Source organism: Chlamydotis macqueenii, chromosome 26 (assembly GCF_036417535.1).
Source record: "Chlamydotis macqueenii isolate bChlMac1 chromosome 26, bChlMac1.mat, whole genome shotgun sequence".
Taxonomy (NCBI): Eukaryota; Metazoa; Chordata; class Aves; order Otidiformes; family Otididae; genus Chlamydotis; species Chlamydotis macqueenii.
Window position 1 is genome coordinate 5,101,512 of NC_141581.1, and position 18,435 is coordinate 5,119,946.

The 18,435-nt window shown below is 47.6% G+C and overlaps 2 protein-coding genes across 6 annotated transcripts; both read left to right on the forward strand.

The window, feature by feature from the left end:
* Positions 1-855: 855 nt before the first annotated feature.
* On the forward strand, positions 856-10,209 carry TPM4 (tropomyosin 4). Of its 4 annotated transcripts, none has more exons than XM_086767045.1 (9): positions 856-1,100; positions 3,407-3,532; positions 6,613-6,746; positions 7,037-7,154; positions 7,491-7,561; positions 7,801-7,876; positions 8,483-8,545; positions 8,625-8,694; positions 9,233-9,464. In XM_086767045.1, exons 1-9 carry the CDS (start codon positions 987-989, stop codon positions 9,313-9,315), a joined length of 855 nt encoding a protein of 284 aa, XP_086623171.1. In that variant the 5' UTR covers positions 856-986; the 3' UTR covers positions 9,316-9,464. The 4 variants fall into 4 exon arrangements, with proteins under 4 accessions (XP_086623171.1, XP_086623169.1, XP_086623173.1 ...); XM_086767043.1 differs by lacking the exon at positions 9,233-9,464 and adding an exon at positions 9,728-10,209 and having other exon boundaries at positions 953-1,100; XM_086767047.1 differs by lacking the exons at positions 856-1,100; positions 3,407-3,532; positions 9,233-9,464 and adding exons at positions 4,384-4,573; positions 9,728-10,209.
* Positions 10,210-10,532: 323 nt separating this feature from the next.
* RAB8A (RAB8A, member RAS oncogene family) lies at positions 10,533-16,363 on the forward strand. Of its 2 annotated transcripts, XM_086767299.1 has the most exons (8): positions 10,536-10,703; positions 11,144-11,204; positions 11,426-11,486; positions 11,884-11,961; positions 12,394-12,483; positions 13,190-13,255; positions 13,820-13,870; positions 14,808-16,363. In XM_086767299.1, exons 1-8 carry the CDS (start codon positions 10,580-10,582, stop codon positions 14,898-14,900), a joined length of 624 nt encoding a protein of 207 aa, XP_086623425.1. In that variant the 5' UTR covers positions 10,536-10,579; the 3' UTR covers positions 14,901-16,363. The 2 variants fall into 2 exon arrangements, with proteins under 2 accessions (XP_086623426.1, XP_086623425.1); XM_086767300.1 differs by lacking the exon at positions 13,190-13,255 and having other exon boundaries at positions 10,533-10,703.
* Positions 16,364-18,435: the final 2,072 nt, after the last annotated feature.

Here is an 18,435-nt window from a genome sequence, read left to right on the forward strand (position 1 = left end):
GGACAAAGCAGGTGGCAGGGGCAGTGAAGCAAAGCCAGAGCGTATGAAAGGATGGGAGAGGGCAGTTGGGGTACAGGGATGTGTTTAATAGGGCTCATCCCAGGGCTGTTGGATGCTCTTGTTTGTGGCCTCAGTGGACACAAACGCCTGATGATCTTCCCAGAGTCAGCTCTTGCCTGACAGAGAGAAGGTGACTCATTCATACAGCAGAAGAAATAATTTACAGCGCTTATCAAACTGCAACTTCAGGTGTATTGTTCAGTTCCCTAAGTATTTAGGGATTGAAATTTCAGAGACAGGCACTCAAACTCACTGGCCTCTGTTATGTATTGTACTATTACAGATTATAGCTAGTTCCATAACACCAGTGCTTATTTTCACAGAAAAAGCCCTGCTGTTTCATAACATATCCTGCATCTTTTTATATCATAAATTTAGCTTCCTCTTAAGTGTAGATTTTTTAAATTTTATTTTACGCATGGATTTATTTTGGAGTAATCAAAAAAGATCCTTTCCTTTCTTTCATTAGTCTTATGCCCTTATTATAAGAAGCCAGGCCATCAGCATAGACTTACTGGGCTGTTTAATTGCTCTGCAGACACGGAGGGGTGCTAATAAGCTTTCTTTCAAGCATGTGTTCATATGTCAACACTTTTGCTTCTGTCAGAAGCTTAAAAATGGAAACAGTTTTCTCTTTAAGAAAACAGGACCCAAATAAGGAGATGATGGAGTGGTGAAGATTCCTCTAGTGAGTCTGTTCCAGCTCATTCCTTAGAAAGGCTGTGTATGAAAGATCAGAGGCCAGTAGATCTGGGTTTTGTCCAGGGGTCTCTAGGTTTAAAGCTCTCTACAACCACTTGAGCTCATTTTCCCTGTAACTTGGCTGGGTACGACTTCTTTCTCTGCCCAAGCTGTTAAAAATCTAAAACTTTACTCTTTGGAATTCTTTCAGTTGTGTGACAGATACAACCTATCCTTTAGCAAAAATGGAAGCTATCAAGAAAAAGATGCAGATGTTGAAGCTAGACAAGGAGAATGCCATTGACAGAGCAGAGCAGGCTGAAACGGATAAGAAGGCAGCCGAGGACAAATGCAAACAGGTAAGGAGAAATAAAATCCCTGATTGTGTGTGCACTGAGGAAATAAGTGTAACAAAATACGATGTTGCAACTTTCTGATTCAGAAAGCAAAAGAATTTGAAGTCGGGGTTTGCTGTTAATCTTCTTTTGAAGTCTTTTGCCTTTTTGTGATGTTGCACTTGCACAGCCAGGGCTAGGTATTAACCTCTCTTGGCAGCCATCTGAGTCTTTGCAAAACCAGCACTATTATTAAGAGTACGTTGTTAAGTTTTCTTGAATCTTACATAATTGCCTTAATTCTCTTATGGTTCTATGGAAAAGGCCTCACATACTCAAAATAAAAGCTGTGTACCTCCAACACCTAGTGTTAATACCTCCTGAAGAGTCAGCTGTGTCTAAACATTAGTTGAGCCTCTCCTTGAGGTGGATTAGTAAAGTTCCCTTTACTAGTCCGTGGCTCACAGAGTGCCCCTTAGAGGTGCCAGCTGTGACTCATCAGTAGGTAATGTATTATTTTCTCGTTAAGAATAATCAGAAATATCTTAATTAGAAATATCTTCTTTTAACTGATTTATACTGGTAACATTTTCACATTCTTTTGCTTTTCAATGTTCTTTATCCTGGCTATCTACCTCATAGCTGAGCTATAGTGTTTTCTGAACGATCTCGAAATGTAAGTTGACTACATTTAAGTTTCTTGCAGCACTTGTAAAATTACCGTGTCTTTTACTTTCACATCCTCTAAATGTGGCTGCTTCTACTGCATCTTCCAGACTGCTGTAATACATTATTAGCATTCATTTGGCCAAATATTTCTGGTGTTCAAGTTCAGTTTGAGATCCTGGATGATATATCTAAACTTTGAACAGACATCCGTTTAGCTAAAGCGATGGGAAAAAAAAGTTTCCGAAAGGATCAGCTGCTGCTATCTTCCCCTTCCACCTCCTCCACGAGGAATACTTGTCTCTTCTGTGTCATTGCAGTAAGCTTCTACAAGCTGCGCGCATCGCCCCGTGTACGTAGTCCCTGTTTCTTTCCTAGCTTCAGAGGTGTTGATGAGATGCTGCTCTCTTGGGTCACAGTTTCCACAGCTAGTCTTTCTGCGCTCAGTAACAGCCACAGCAGATTGTTCCTCAGAGCGGTGAGCAGTGATGGAATGCTTAGCCTTCCCTTACATTTAGTTATCAAAGGTTTATCAGAGTGATAAACGACACACTTGTGGGAATTTTCAAGTACCTGAATGGGGGTAATTCACAATAAAAAGCTAAAAGAGAAAAATAAATCTTTAGTCTTACTACTCTTTTCTGAACTATCTCAAATTTTTCAGCCTTGTTTTTTTAATGTGGGCGCTGTACTCAAGTAGTGATTTGAATGTCATACACAAAGTCAGCATCACTTCCTTATCCTGCTTTCCGTCCCTCCGTTACAGCATCCAGGCACGCATACTGTGTTCTCTCACGCTGTCTGGGTACTCTGAGTGAAAGTGTAGCAACGTAACAATGTTCACCACCAAAAATGCTGTTACAGCTATCTTAGAAGCTAGAATGAAGGAAGTCAGTGCGCTAAAACACAAACTAGTGTGAGTGAACTATTTTGATAGACTACATTTGTGTGAAGGCGGAGCTAAACGGTTAAATCAGTTTCTCCACAGACTGAACGGTTTTGTGTTGCAAATGAAACGATGGAGCAGATGGGTTTGCAGGCGCACCCTTATCAGCAGCAGGCCTCCTGATAATGTAAATTCTTCAGGGAGCACGAGACAGTTTGTCATGAAACAGTCTCCCAGCAGGTTATAAATAGTACCGTTCTGGCGTACGGTATGGATTTATATGGTATGGAGCATGGCCCGAGCCTCAGGGTGGGATGGAGCGTACCTTGTTGGCCCACAGTTAGCCATGGAATCCTGCAGGTTGGAAGGGATCTCCGGGGGCCGTCGAGTCCCACCTCCCGCTTCCAGCAGGCTCTGCCGCGAGCCAGGCCTGTTCCCTCCTGCTTCCAGACTACCACCTTTGCTTTGAGGTGTCTTGGACAACATACAGAAGATGAAGAAGGGCTTATACCACATCCTGTATTAAACCAGACCCTGTGCGTGCGGCGACAGGGAATCGTGTTCTAAGGAGGATGTGTTTTTAATGATCTTTCCCTGGCAGCTGCTACCAGTCATTCTCAGAGTCCTTGCCCCAGCAGAACTTTGATCTGGTCCTTTGTGGCTCTGTATGTTATGTCAGGTTAAAACTAAGGGTAAAGAGAGATTTTAACCATATTAATCTGTAACTGGAAATACATCAAAACTCACTTTTTTTTTTTTTTTTCCCCTCTCTTGAAAGGTAGAGGATGAGCTGGTAGCTCTGCAGAAGAAGCTGAAAGGAACTGAAGATGAGCTGGATAAATACTCAGAGGCTCTCAAAGATGCCCAGGAAAAACTAGAGCAGGCTGAAAAGAAGGCGACAGATGTACGTACCCACGGCTAATGATTTGCCCTGACTATGCTCTGTATATTTTGCAGTACATATGTAGTACATTGGTGATAAGAATGGCCGAGAATTTTTGTGTTGCAGTCCTTCGACGGGGGGATAGGAAGGGCAGTGTTGTGCTTCAGGTACACAGCCTCCCGTCCCCCTGCCAAAATGGCCTGGGGCTGGCTCTGCGCCCAGTGCAGCCCCTGCAGCCGGAGTCGCTCGGGGCCTCACCCAAAGGGGAGTTTGTAGCGCTGCACCCGTCGGGGGTTTCCGAAACGGGGGAAGTGTTTGTGGGCGGGAATTCTGTAGGAGAGGGGAAATTTCCTTTAGCCGAAGTAAACAAAACGGGGATCTTTCTGGGAAGCTGGGACAGAAGCAGGGATGCGCTGTGGCGTAAGGATGCAGTTTGGCATCTGCCACATCGCACGCCTCAGAGCCGGCCCAGCTCCCCGCGCGTTTTGCTGTTGGAACGGCCGGGCTTAGCTCCTCTCCTGCCTGCGCGGGCCCGAGCGCGGCGGCGCAAACGGGAGCGACCCTCGGCGACGGCGGTTTGTGGAAGCCCGCCTTCGGGGCCCTGGGGAGGGCCGGGGCGACCCGGGGAGCCGGGCCGTGGGCAGCGGGGTGCGCGCCACCCGGCGATGCAGCCCCCGGGGCACCGCTCCGGGCCCGGGGCCGCAGCCGCAGCGGGGACCCCCGCGGGAGCGGGGAGGGGGGCGGGGAGGGGTGGGGCCGCCCCGGCGCGCGATCGTCCCGGCGCTGCCCGCGCCGGCTGCTCTGTGTGCTACGTCACCGCCCCCACCTCCACCTCCAGCCGCGTGACGTCATCGGCCCATTGAAAGGCGCGGGGCCGCGCGCCGCCACGTGCAGCCCCTCCGCGCCCTGCCCGCCGCCAGCGCCGCGCCCATGGCCGCGCCGAGCTCCCTGGAAGCGGTGAAGAGGAAGATCCAGTGCCTGCAGCAACAGGCGGATGAGGCGGAGGATCGCGCCCAGGTCCTCCAGCGGGAGCTGGACCTGGAACGGGACCTGCGGGAGAAAGTGAGACCGCCCGGGCCGCCTGCTCGCCTCTCTCGGTCGCTCTCTCCCGGGCTGCCCTGCTCCTTCCTTCCTGTCTCTGGCTCTCTCTGGCTGGGGCGTGCCTGGCTCTCCCCTGCTCCGGGAGGACGGCTCGGCCGCCGGCTGCCTTCATTCCTCGGCTGTCCCCCCCTCCTCGCTGCTCGGCTCCGCGAACTCCCTGCGGAAACCGCTGGCGCTGCCGCAGCGCCTCGCCCGCGCCCACCGCCGGGCACGGCGGCGGCTCGTCCCGGGCGCCCGCCGCTTATCGCGCTTTGGGGCCCTTCCCTTCGGAAAAGGCGTTGCGAGCGCCCGTCGGCATCGGGAAGCGGTTACGAGTTTAGTAGGAAATGGCTGTTTAATTAGGAAAAAGCACTGCATGACAACGAGCGGGGAGTTCCCGCCTCTCGGCGCCGCACCGCTGGCTCCAGCACAGCTGGGAAATGTCCGAACTGCTGGAAAATAACTTTCCCTCCTGGTTTGCACAGAGAAATGAGAACTCTCCACTAGTGTGCGGCTCTCCCGGGGCTGGACAGCTGGTTTCACTTAGATTTGTGTGTGATCAGCCTTCCCGGCATCTTCCTGCTATTTTATCACATGTCAGCGAGTTAGTTTTACCGTATAAGGACTGCGGGCTGCTTCTGGGAGAGGTGGAGCCAGACTAACTCCAGCTTCCCAGTGGCCCCGTCTCCATAGCTTTGGAATCTTGGTTAATTAAAATATGACTTAAAAGTGTCCTGTCTAGTGGAAGGAGTCGCAGGCTGCCACATAACAGATGGCAGTTTTCTACATGATCGATGCCTTGTGTGTAAATCAAAGACGTTAAACACACAGCACTGGGTAGAAAATAAATGAAAGAAATGCTGGATAATGTCTGACCAGAGGAATCCTGGGTCAGCTTCCATTTGCATCAGTCGCTGAAATCCTTTCCAGGATGGTACAGCTATGAATGGAAACCACTTCCTCCAGCTTAGGAGGAGCGGTCAGTAACCGAAGTTGAGAAGCTGCAGCAAAACAGATATTTTTTTCAAAGTGTTTAACATAAAGCATAAAACAATTGCCCTTCCAGGATCTATAGCCCATAAAAGTGGGTTTTTAAAAAAAAAAAAAAAATCTTACACATAGCAGCCACGCACAGATTAGGGGACAATTAAGCGCGCAAACCTGGCAGTTACTAAAGTAGGGGTTTATTTTCCTTCAAGTAACAAGCAATTAAAGCTTAATAAATACAATTCATTGTTCATATTGTCTGTACACGAGCGTTTCTCCCAACAATCTCTCCATTTATTATCTAGTCTGGTTTTTAAACATTAATAGTGCTTCCAATTACTGTGCAGTTTATTCAATAATATATAAACAGACTATTAAGAAATGCTTTCTGCCTAATTCCTTAAGTACCACAGGAAGTAATGAAAAATAAAGTGAGCTTATTTTGAGAACGTATCTAATTTTGCCGTATTTATATTACAAAGAAGACTGACTCTCCCGTGCTGAGGCCAACTGTATCTGGCCAGCTGACCACATAAAGATTATATAGCAGTTGCAGGCTCCGGAGCCCATAATGGAAAATGAAATGGCTTTAACTCCAGCAATGGGCTGTGACAGGATATTGCTGCAATCTGTGATGAAACCAAGAGCAGAGAATTAGCTGTGAAGTTTTTAGAACAAGCCGTTATGGAAACGGTACAGTTTTTAAACTTTCCGGTTCTATGGGTAGATCCAGCCCTGTGAAGTGACCTGAAAATAGTTCTCCATCGGCAATCAAAGCCTTTGTTGCAGGGCAGGAATGATAAGTAGCATTAAAAAAGAAAAGAAAGGAGAAGCACACACTGCATACCTTGAAATTCCTGAGATGCCATAGTTTAAACAAACAAAAAGCAGAGACAGAAAGGTTCCTAGAGCTTCCCTGCGCATAGCAAGGAGAAGCCTTTGCAATTATAAGGAAACTGATCAGTTGAGAACGTTTGTCAGCCAGCAAGTGGCTTGTACATAACCTCACCTCTGCGCGCTTGTATTTTGCACAGGCTGAAGGTGAGGTGGCAGCTCTCAACAGACGTATCCAGCTAGTGGAAGAGGAGTTGGATCGTGCCCAAGAACGGCTGGCCACAGCCTTGCAGAAACTGGAGGAGGCTGAGAAAGCAGCGGATGAGAGCGAGAGGTACATTTCCTTTCCCCCCCCCCCCTTTTTTTTTTTTTTTTGTAAAAAATTATATGAATAAAATATTCCTGTACAATTTAGTATCTGCACGTGCTAATGCATATAGCAGATCAGAGACTCCGAATTTTTTTATAAGCTTGAATGAGTAGTTCTGTTAGTCCTGAAATACGTTATTCTATGCTCATAACGGGCCACGTTTTGGTTACAAATACTGAATTCTGCTGTAGGACCTTTGAGGCAGAAGTGCTAAAACACTTCTACATTAAACACACTTGCTTTGACTTCTGCAGAGGAATGAAGGTTATTGAGAACAGAGCAATGAAAGATGAAGAGAAAATGGAAATTCAGGAAATGCAACTGAAGGAGGCTAAGCATATTGCTGAAGAAGCTGACCGCAAATATGAGGAGGTAAAAGGGATAAGGAAATTATTAAACTTGCAGGAGAACTGTGAACAGCTTTGTCACTCTTCAGTTTGGTCATTCTTTCTACGCTTTTCACTGTGTGACGGTTCGACTTTAGAACATTCCCAAAAAGGAGTAATTTTACTAGTGACTTCAGCAGCACCTTAGATAGGTAATGCTAAGGACGCTGCGAAAGTCTCACTTATTTGGGGAAAAAGTCCGTCCTGTCTGTGCATGTATGTTTTACTTCCATCATTCAGAAGGAAAGCACGAGCAAAGTGCTTTGAGAGAAGTGTGAGAGCAACTACGGACTGGCTTGATCCAACTGTTATCTCTTTACAGGTTGCTCGTAAACTGGTTATTTTGGAGGGTGAACTGGAAAGAGCTGAAGAGCGTGCAGAGGTGTCCGAAGTGTGAGTAACTTCAGAAGCAGTTCAGTGTACAAAAAATGTCAGAGCTATATTGCATTAGGAAAATCTACTGCTGGTAGGCAGGCAGGCATGTAGTATATGTAGAAGAGCTTTTTTGTACCCTATATGCCAAATTTTCTCCTTTCAGACTTGATAATTACTTCACCTCTTGTATTTTTAGACTTCTTTAAAATTAATTATAACAGGGACAGTAGTAATGTATACTTTTTTTTTCCCTATAGTAAATGTAGTGACCTTGAAGAGGAGTTAAAGAATGTCACTAACAATCTGAAGTCTTTGGAAGCTCAGTCTGAAAAGGTTGGTTCTTTCAGTAAACCGAGGGACAGGGGCAAAGTCAAAACTTGTAAATAAAATCCACAGAAATAATGCAGAAGCACAACGGAAGTGAAAGGTTTAGCTGACTGCCTGTTTAACTGAGACGGTTGGTAACGCTGCGTCAGTTCTGCCCAAACCCAAGTCCCTAACCTGATAACGACCCGCAGCACTGCTTCAAGCCAGGACCTGAATCTCCCTTTCCCACACCAGTCTGCTGCCAACTGCTCTGGATTTTCTCACCTTGCTCTTTTTGTGGTTTTTGCCCTCAACAACGAAAATCGTTGATTTCATTAACGAGTTGTTTCTGACTAGTCTAAATTGGTACGGAGGGCTTCCTGTTCTCTTCCACATTCAGCCGGCTTTGTGCCACACAAGAAGCTCGGCCTATTAAGGAACTTGGATGTCCCCCGTCTTAAAATGAGGGTTTATGAACCAGAGTCTGAAAAACCTTGGCGAGGAGGAGAAAAGTATGGAAGGGGTGTGTGCAGCTGTTGGAAAAGGAAAAGTGGTTATACACGGGTCAGGGTTTCATAAACATTTATTATTGTTGCTACAACTTCCCTTAAAGAGTGTTTATTGTTTTCTCAGTACTCGGAAAAAGAAGATAAATACGAAGAAGAAATCAAGATTCTCTCTGACAAGCTTAAAGAAGTAAGTTTGCCCATCCCCAAACTGTATTTTGGCATCATTTTTTAACAGCATCCAGTTACTCTATTAAATATTTTTTTAGGCTGAAACTCGTGCTGAATTTGCAGAGAGAACAGTTGCCAAACTGGAAAAGTCTATTGATGACCTGGAAGGTATGAAATTACTCGAGTTTCATTTAAAAGGGATCCATTCCAAATCAGAAAATAAGATTTTAGGAGTGGGTATTAGATTTTACTGGGAAAGAAGTACTCGTCAGGCGTAGTGGTAGATCAGCGTGATGACACTGGACGTGTCTGACCCACGTGGTACCGCCTGGCTGGAGGGAGCTTTCCTGAAAGAGGTTCTCTTTCAAAAAGTTGGTAATTTTGGTGAACTCACAGATACAGGGACTCACGGGCTCTTTCTGTTAATAACGAGATCCAACCCTACTTAATCTGATTATGGAAAAATAATTTTGAGACATTAAAGAAAAGGAAATTTAGAGGAAGCTTCTGACCTAGCAGCTGTCGGGGGGATTTTTTGCTTTCAGACCGATACTCAATTATGCATCTGTTTTCTTCTTTTGTCTTCCTCCCCAACTGCTTTGGCTGCTGCCTTCTGACTGTCTCCGCGTCTCCTCCTGTGCCTCTTCTCTGGGCTGTTTCTCTGCATTTCTTGCTGAAACGTGCCTTCTGCCCTCGTGACCGGTAGATGAGCTGTACGCTCAGAAGCTGAAGTACAAAGCGATCAGCGAGGAGCTTGACCATGCTCTCAATGACATGACCTCTTTGTGATCTGCGCCCGGGGGGCGCCGGGGGCCGCTCTGACTCCCTGCGTTTCTTAAGCTTTTCTTGCCTGTAACACCTGTCACTTCTGTGCGACTCCCACAAGCAATCCTTCCATCTCCGGAGGAACTGAGCTCAATAAAAACAAGATACCTCTACCTTTCAGCTTCTGGGGTTTATTGCCTTATAGTTCACCCAAAATACACTAGTAATGACCCTGGAAATACAGGTCTGTCACGTGACACGTAAGACATGCCCAGAAAACTCACTAAATGAGAGCAATTACAAAAAACATGGCCACATTTTACAGTTCTGGTATTGTCTTGAGCGCGAAGGTAAGCGAGCATGGTTTGTATTTAAGGAGCAAAGGCTGTAAAATGGTGTCTGGTTTAAGTCTTGGTTTTTTCTTCTTCCTCCCCAGAAAAACTTGCTCAGGCGAAAGAAGAGAACTTGGGGCTGCATCAGACACTGGACCAGACGCTAAACGAACTGAACTGTATATGAAAGGGCGAAGAACTCCCAGCGGCCAAGAGAAACGGAAAACTCATCGCATTTACCGTATCATTCCTCTCTCTTTCTCTCTTTGTATCCTGGAAAAAACAACTAAGTTATGAACAGTACGGCCACCCGTAAGGCTCCGGGCGTCCCCGGGCGGCAGTCCCACGCCAGCAGCGCGGCCCCGAGCCCCTCCGGCGCGCTCCTCCCGGAGGCAGTGGCTGCGGCGGCCAGGCGCCCCCTCCTCGAGTGCCGATTCCGCAGGCTGTCGCTGGCGTGGCTGTAGCTGTTCTGACGGTTGGTTGCTCGTTTTTATATACGCCCCGTAGAAGCTGTGCCCCGGCAGTAGTGTCGCCCTCCGCGGTTCGCCTCTTAGTGACGTTTCATATTAAACCATTTCTCACAGTACCGGCGTCTCCTCCCGCTCTTTTCCCAGCGCTTCCGTTCGGGTGACGTCACGACCCCGCGGGCAGTTAAAGACGTGATGTCATCGTTTAACCGCCTTCCGCCCGCAGCCGGAAGTGACGCTCGGGCGGGCACGCGGAGCGGGGCCAGCCGCCAATCGCGCCGCCGCTTACACACCGGGCGAAGGCCGCCCTCCAATGGGGCCGTGCTCTTCCTGCCGGGCTCTGCGGCGACGCGCGCCGGGCTCAGCCAATCAGCGCGCGGGGGGCGGTGATGGGCGGCGGGCGCGGCCCGTGAGGCGGCGCGGGGGGCGGGCGCGGCCCGTGAGGCGGCGCGGGGGGCGGGCGCGGCCGGAGGGGCGGCGCCCGCGAACATGGCGAAGACGTACGATTACCTCTTCAAGCTGCTGCTGATCGGCGACTCGGGCGTGGGGAAGACGTGCGCGCTCTTCCGCTTCTCCGAGGACGCCTTCAACGCCACCTTCATCTCCACCATCGGTGAGCGGCCGGGGGTCCCGCCGAGGGGCCGGGGTCCCGCCGGGGGCCGGCTGCCGGCTGCGGCTCGTTCCGCCCCGTTCCGCCCGGCGGAGGCCGAGTGCGGCGGCCGCCCGTCCCGGGCCGGGCCGCGGGAGCGGAGGGGGCGGGCTCAGCCGCCGCGGGCGGCCCCGGCGGCCGCCGAGGCTCGGTGCTGGCTCCGGGGCCGCGGTAAGGGCCGGCCCGCAGCCCCGGCTCCGCTCCGCTGCTCGGGGGTCGGGGCCGGGTGGTTGGTACCGGTACCGGCACGGCCGCGGTGCCGCGGGTCGCTCTCGGCTGCGCTGCTGGGCGGGAGCTGCGGCGGGGTTCGGCTGGCGCCGCTGCGGGGAACGCGGGGCAGCGGGAAGGGCGTTGAGCTGGGCTTCGGCAGAAACTCGCAGTAACCGAGTTGCTTCTCCGTTCAGGTATTGATTTTAAAATCAGGACGATAGAGCTGGACGGCAAGAGAATCAAACTGCAGATCTGGTAAGGCTCCTCCGCCCGAGTTAACGCCTGATAACCGGCCTCTGTGCCCGCGGGGTGGTGCTGCTGTCGCCAAGTCCTCGCTCCAGCTGTGCTCTGTACCAGTTTACAGTACTGTGTCTGAAGGCTGGTTCAAACGAAACGAATTAAAACTTGTGGTGGCTTTGAGCTGAGCGTGACGGTGCAGGCGGTTTGCGTGAGCCCCTGCGTTCTCTCTGTTCCAGGGACACCGCCGGGCAGGAGCGATTCCGAACCATCACAACCGCCTACTACCGGGGAGCAATGGTAGGAGCGACACGGGCGCGCGAAGCATACGCCAGGCGGGTCAGCTGCGCAGTCGCGCCGGCTGGCTTTAACGTGGGACGTGCGCAGCTGTCACTCTTCCAGCATGTAAACTCTGCCTGGCTAAATATTTACAGTTGTGCTCCTGGTTCAGGCGGCGCTGGAGCTGCGCTGGGACAGCGTGGGGGCTCCTGGAGGCAGCAGCTTTGCTCTGTGACTCACCCCGTAAATACGTGTCCTGCACACCTTATCTAGCAAGGCACAGACCGCGATTAAATGTTATGCAGAACTGTCAGTGTTAAAAATAGTCTGTGTGAAGTTGCTCCTTTCTGCTACAGACAAGGCTTTAACTCTTGCTTAAACTGCCGCTAGCTGAAACAGTCTGTCTCCTTCCTTTCAGGGCATTATGTTAGTCTATGACATCACCAATGAAAAATCTTTTGAAAATATTCGGAACTGGGTCAGGAATATTGAAGAGGTAATTTCTCTGTTCACTTACTGAATGTCAAAGGTGCTGTTTCTTCCTCCAAAAATAGTTGAAACTTAATTGCTTCAGAAACGTTAAATTTCTCTTGAATCCGTGTGCTGAAGGGCGCTTGGAAACTAAATTGAATGAAAGTCAGTAACAGCTCCTGGAATGTCTTGGTTAACAGCAATTCGTTGTGCTGTGGGGACTACAGCCCTTCTGGTGAGGAGGGGACCTACAAGTTGGTGTTTTCCTGCCACGACAAGTGAGCTGAGAGCTGTCGCTGTGCAGGACACGCGCTGGGCTGCGGCGGTGAGGGCCCTGCGGAAGGTGCTTAGCACCAGCATCTCCATATTGAGCACTTGTGCCTGCTTCATCTTTCTGACAATAGTTCTCTCAAACCGCCCGAGCCAAAGTCCTTTCTTTGGTCTGTTTCTGTCTCAGCACGCCTCTCCAGACGTTGAAAAAATGATCCTCGGGAACAAATGTGATGCAAACGACAAAAGACAAGTTTCTAGAGAGCAAGGGGAGAAGGTGAGTGCCGTAGCTTTAATGTGTTTCAACTTAGGATTTTTCAAAGTGTAAAAGTTGCTTTTGTTATCGTCTCTGCTTCTCTGGTACTCGTGTGGCATTTCTGAGTGGAGCTACTGAGCGCTCCCAAGGCGTAGCTGCAGTACGCTTCCCCGCTCGGATACAAAAGAGGAGTCTGTATGAAGAATTCCTGTCAGTGATCTGGTCAGGATGTGTTAGGTGCAAAGCAACAAGCTGTTTTGGTTTTTTTTTGTTTTGGTTTTGTGTTTTGTTTTTTTTTTTTTTTTTTTTTTTTTTAGAAAAAGGAAGAGCGAGACATTTAGGAAATGTCTCTTTGCGGCTGAAAGCCAGTGGGACAAGGTAGACAGGATTAGCTTTTCTGGCATCAGGTGTTGCTTTAGTCGAGGTGCAGAAGGTGCTTCTGTGCACTGCAGATGTTACACGACTGACAAGATATCTGTGCAAGAAAAAAGGCTGAGACAAGGGAGCAGATTAAATGTGTACAGAATGTAAAGCAGCAGAGCGAAGCCCAGGAAGAACAGATGCTAATAAGAGTAAGAGTTAGTTCCTGATTTCTGTAAATTGTTCTGCTTGAGTAAATCCCCAAGCTGCTGCGACGCGCGCCCAGAGGCGCGGATCCTGCGCGGCTGGTTGTATTTAGAGCTGTTCCCGCCATTGCCCAACTAACGTGAAACCTGCTTTTGTTCAGCTTGCGGCAAGTTTTGGAATTAAATTCATGGAGACCAGCGCAAAAGCAAATATAAACATAGAGAATGTAAGTACTCTAACCTTTCCCTTATATTTATTGTCGTCTTACGTGTGCAAACAAGCAATAAGCACGTTTGGCCGTCCTGGCTGGGGGCAGAACTCAGTTGTGAGATACTGCAGGGGGGTTGTTAAGTGCGTACCCGCGCGTTTCACGAAGGCGTTGTCTAACCAGTGTTATGCTGCTTTATTTAAACTGAACTTGGTGCTTAGCGCGTAACACAAGGGTGTTACAGCAAACCGCGCTAGAGCAGCGCGCTGAAAACCTCCGCTCATGTCTTTGTGTTCCATCACGTGGCTGCTGAAGGGCGGCGTTTTGCCACTCTGAACCCCGGCCGTGCCCCGCCGTGGGGGCCGTGTGCCGTCGTGGCCTTCAGGCTCAGGAAGGAGGTGGTGGAGTCAGCAAATGAGCATTAAAAACTGGAGGGGGGGGGGGGGGGAAGACTGAAAACTTGATTTCTTCAGGTGTTCAGTGTATGTAGAAACTCAGGAGGGCGGCTTATTGCTAAACAAAAATGTTAGAATATATTCTAACATAAAATATTTACCAACCTAACTGCTTTGCTTGTCACAGGCATTTTTCACTCTTGCAAGAGACATCAAAGCAAAAATGGACAAGAAGTTGGTGAGTAACCTTTGCTTCATCCATGCTGTATTTAAACAGGGGAAAAAACCCAAAAGCCAAACAGCGAGTACTGATTCACAGCGCATAAAAAATATTTTGAGAACTCTTTTATAGGGGATGCACTGAAGGTTACAGAAATTTATTTTTAGTTTTGTCAAGCTGTGCTCTGACCTTGGCTGATAAACAGTTGTCTCTGCGTTTCAGGAGTTAACGATGTTTGAGATTTTCCAAATAAAATTATCTTTTATTTGTTTTATTGAAAGTTAAATGAGTGGTAGAGCAGTTTAATGATATTTCTTGCTCTTGCAGTCTGAAAAATGGAATCAGATAAATTAGAGCTAAAGGAGGCGCACTTCAGGGTAGTCTTCAAACTAGCACGTTTTAAAATAGGTGAAGAACTAATTAGTGTTTTGGTAACTTTTGCAAAAGCGTCCTGAGAAATGATTGGGCCGCCTTTCGTACAACAAATAAACGTGCACTGATGTCAGTTTGTTCCGTACAAAATGAAGCTAACGAAGATTCCCTCTGCTTGCACTGAGCACTGCACCTTCACGTGACCAGGCGCGTGCTGACAGAGCCGTGATGCTGTGGCTCCTGCTGACGATTCCCAAGTCTTTCAGCAACAGCCAAACATGTCTCGTAATTATTATTTTTTTTTAAGTCTCAGCTGTCTTCTGAGTTTATAGAAAGAAGAAGTATAGCTACCGTGCGTGGTAGTTGAAGCCAGGAGCAGCAGATGCAGTTCAGTGACTTCTCGTAATCGCTGACACGAGGCTCAAAGGAACGAGCGCAGACTCCTGTTGACGTTAGTAACGGTTTTGTGTATGGCAGGCTTGGTTCAGCCACGCAAGCAGACGAAGCACGGATGCTAGATCTTACAGCAGCGCGAGAAGCTGTTAAGTATAAATAAATAACTTAATATTCTTTGCGTCTTCAGGAAGGCAATAGCCCGCAAGGCAGCAACCAGGGAGTCAAAATCACACCAGACCAGCAAAAGAAAAGCAGCTTTTTCCGATGTGTTCTTCTGTGAGGGACACGGCCTTAATCTGAGCGTCTGCTCGGCTGAACTGGACTGTGCCTGTTCTGAGTGAGATTTCCTCTGTCTGCGGACTTAGCGTTTTCAACATACCTTGTCACTTTGTGACCACCTGAATAAGAAATGGTTTATTTTAATAATTGTCTGACTCTTCAGTTTTGGAGATGAAACAGGTTTATTTTTGTCAGATTGCCACTGGGCATGCGTGTTGTCTAGCAGAGGGAGTACAGATCAGACGTGACCTGTGAGACAGCACCTTTGCTGACAGGCTGCAATCTTTCTGCTCCTATCTGTAACCTGTCCAAATTAGAAAGATTAAGTTACGATCAAAAGAAGGAACTGAAACGCCAATGTTAATGAAGTACAGGTATGTGTACGATAGGTGTGCATATCCATGTCTGTAGATGCACGTAGAACAGTTGCATCAGAACATCGAATAAATGCACTTACGTAACAGCCAATACCTTTCTGAAGGTAGAAGGAAGCTTTCTGCATCTCCACCTCTTCGCTCCTACAGAGAAAATCCTGTATCTGCCTGTTACTTATTCAGTTGGTTATTCTAGACAATCCGCAAGTACAATTGAAGTTTAAAAAAAAAAAAAATTCCTCCTTAAAGGAATATCTATTTTTTTAAAAAACCAAAGTGTGCTGTAAATATAATGGATCCTCACCACCAGGAATTACTTTATCCATGTTAGACCTGACCACGCGTAATTAAATACTGCAGACGTTCAGACGCGTTTAACAGGAGATGGTAGCTGCAGTGAGTCCCGTGCGAGTGATCTGTCGTCTGCTCCTGGAGAGACAGACCCTGGTTCAGGTAGGGACGCTTCCTCCAGGTTTGTACCGTTCCAATGGGCGGCTGCTCCGGTTGGGAGTGGCTCCGGATCCGCCGTGACGTAGTAGCTAGTTTAAAATTTTGACAAGAAAATGTATTGCACTGCTTCCAGTTGTGTGTTTTCATGCACACTTGCTCACATATGCAAATAAATGATGCACATACGAACACTTTCTGAAAACAAACTTTTTTAAACGGAGACTTGCCTTGCTGCTGTGGATCGATCGTTTCCGATTGCAAGCAGCAACAACCCTGTTAATAGCGTGCATCAATGCAAATGATGTTTAGTCCTCAGTGGAAATATTCTATGTATTTATTCCTAGCAACACAGTCTTTTACATTCCGATGTACAAAATGTAACGGCCAAGCAAAGCTCCGAGGTGGCTAATTGCTGCCAGGTCAGAGGCTGTAAGCCTGGCTCTTAATTAGACTGACGAAAGGAGCCGTCAGAGCCGCCTACTTCAGAGTCTGCTGTCGAGTGCTGGGAGTTACGGTGTGTTTAATTCAAGCGAGCATGTCGGCTGTGTCCTGCAACTTCACTGGAATTGTTAACATGCTTTGTTTACATTGACAACTGCACTTAAGGAGAAAATTAAAGCTGATTTTAAAGTTAAATGAATTTACTCACCAGTTTTGTGTTCTTCTGGCCTCAAGGTAGCAATTGTAGGTGTTACTGTAGTTACAGATCTGTCAGATTCGGAATTAAACGTTGGAAATCTGCAGCATGCAGTTGGGCTCAATGGGAATATTGCCTGTACTGGTTTATATGAATGCATTTTGTATGGTAACAACCTTTTTTTTTTTTTTTTAAATAGCTAGCAGATTACAATGAGCTCTGTTCACAGTTAAAACCATACATAAAGCTTTCCTCTAACCAGAGGTGGGTTTTTTTTCTTCCCTTGTGGCTTTTTCGCCCGAGGACTTGGTGCGCGTGCACCGTAGTGGGTTACACGCAGGTGTATTTGTAGGATGACATCATGTTAAGCTACTGGAGAGCCTCCTAGCCAGTGTGGGCTTCCCAGTGTAGTTAATACAGAGCTGCAGATGGGAGAAGCTGTGCTTCTATCTGGGGATCAGGATGCTTTTAAAAGATGACTTTGTGTATGCCTCAAGAAATTGTTGAGGCAGAACCGGGGAGGTGATTAAGGCACGGCCTGAGTGCTGTTTTCCTACACCAAACAGATCTGTGTAACGGTGTGGGAAACGTGGACCGTGTCACATCCATCCTTCTGCTTCAACGCAGCCAGGTGTTGCAGTCAGAGGCATTTTCCAAAGCCGCTGGAAAAATAAGTGGTCAGTCTAACTTGATACCACGAGCCGTCTGCCACGATGCGGGGTATTGCCTGTTCCCAGTCTCTAAATCAATAACTTGTCTTGAGGTGAGAAAGAAAACCGCATTAATTTTCAAGGGGATCGAACTGGAAGGATGGAATTGTGTTTTTCACTCCTCATTTTCTAAATCTGAGTTACTCTTTTGCATTCAGAGCCAGCTCTTTGTATGTGAACACCTTGTGTTTAAACTTACGCCAGTTGTTGCACGTTTATGCACCTAACTTATAGCGTGATTTCCTTTTGATTGGTTTGATTCAATTAACAACTGCGTTATTGCTCAATCTCAGGAAGTTTCACGCCGTTACTGTGACTACAGTCATCACTGTGCTTCCAGGGTGTACTCTGCACAGAAATTATATCGGTGTAAGCAATACGAAATGGAAAATGCCAGTGTAAGACAGGAGAAGGCTAAAGACGCTGCACGTGCACGTATGCTTGGCTGTGTGCCCCGAAATACGGACATTGGATTTTGGAGAAGTACAATGCGTAGTTGGTATTTCCATCACGTAATTAATTAATTAATACTGTGTTTAAGTATGAATGGTCAAAAGAGGTACCGTGTAAATACATACAGTAGAGTATTTTTATCTAAGCTTTCTTCAAGGAGGAAAAAATATCTGAAATTTGATACAAAAGTTGTAAAACTGAGGAATTTAAGTAGATCCAAAAAACTAACTCTGTGCTTACTACACATTCTCAGTGTCGAAATGCCACTAGAAGGTCAGGTAACCCATTAACACTTGGTTTGTAGAGAAACAAACCTATTTTTGAGCGTGTTCTCACATTTCCTTACTTTGATGTGTATCTTAGAGTTACGTGGTTGTCCTTATTTTTGAGGCTGGTCGCAATATTTCACATCGTCTTCACCCTTCCAGGTGTAGACCTGCCAGTAGCTCATCTGTCAGTAAACGGTGGAACTGCTGGTTTAACGCTTTGCCGTACTAACACTTACGCTGTCTCGGTTCTGTGCTGACAGGCGCGTCTGACATTCCTCGACATCAGAGCCTTGGGCCAGCTTCAGGTTTTCAGCCTCAGATTTATAAATCCTATGGATTATTGTAAGTCTCTACTGCTGTGAAAATTATTTGGTCTCTCCTTTCATGTGAGATGCTGAGAATTGAGGGTTTACTGTGGCGGCGGCGGTGTCTTTGGCTGATGATCGCACTCAGAAGCTGCTGTGATTTCTTGTTCTCTTGGACTTGAAACGGCTGGGTTTGTGCTGGAGGGGAAAGGGACAAACAGCCGCGTAGAGGATGGTCTCCATTTGTACTAAAACTTTATAGGGGATGAAAGAGAACTATGACTGACTTCTGTCTTCATTTGTAGATGAAATGAAGTCTGTCCAATGGAACGTGGATG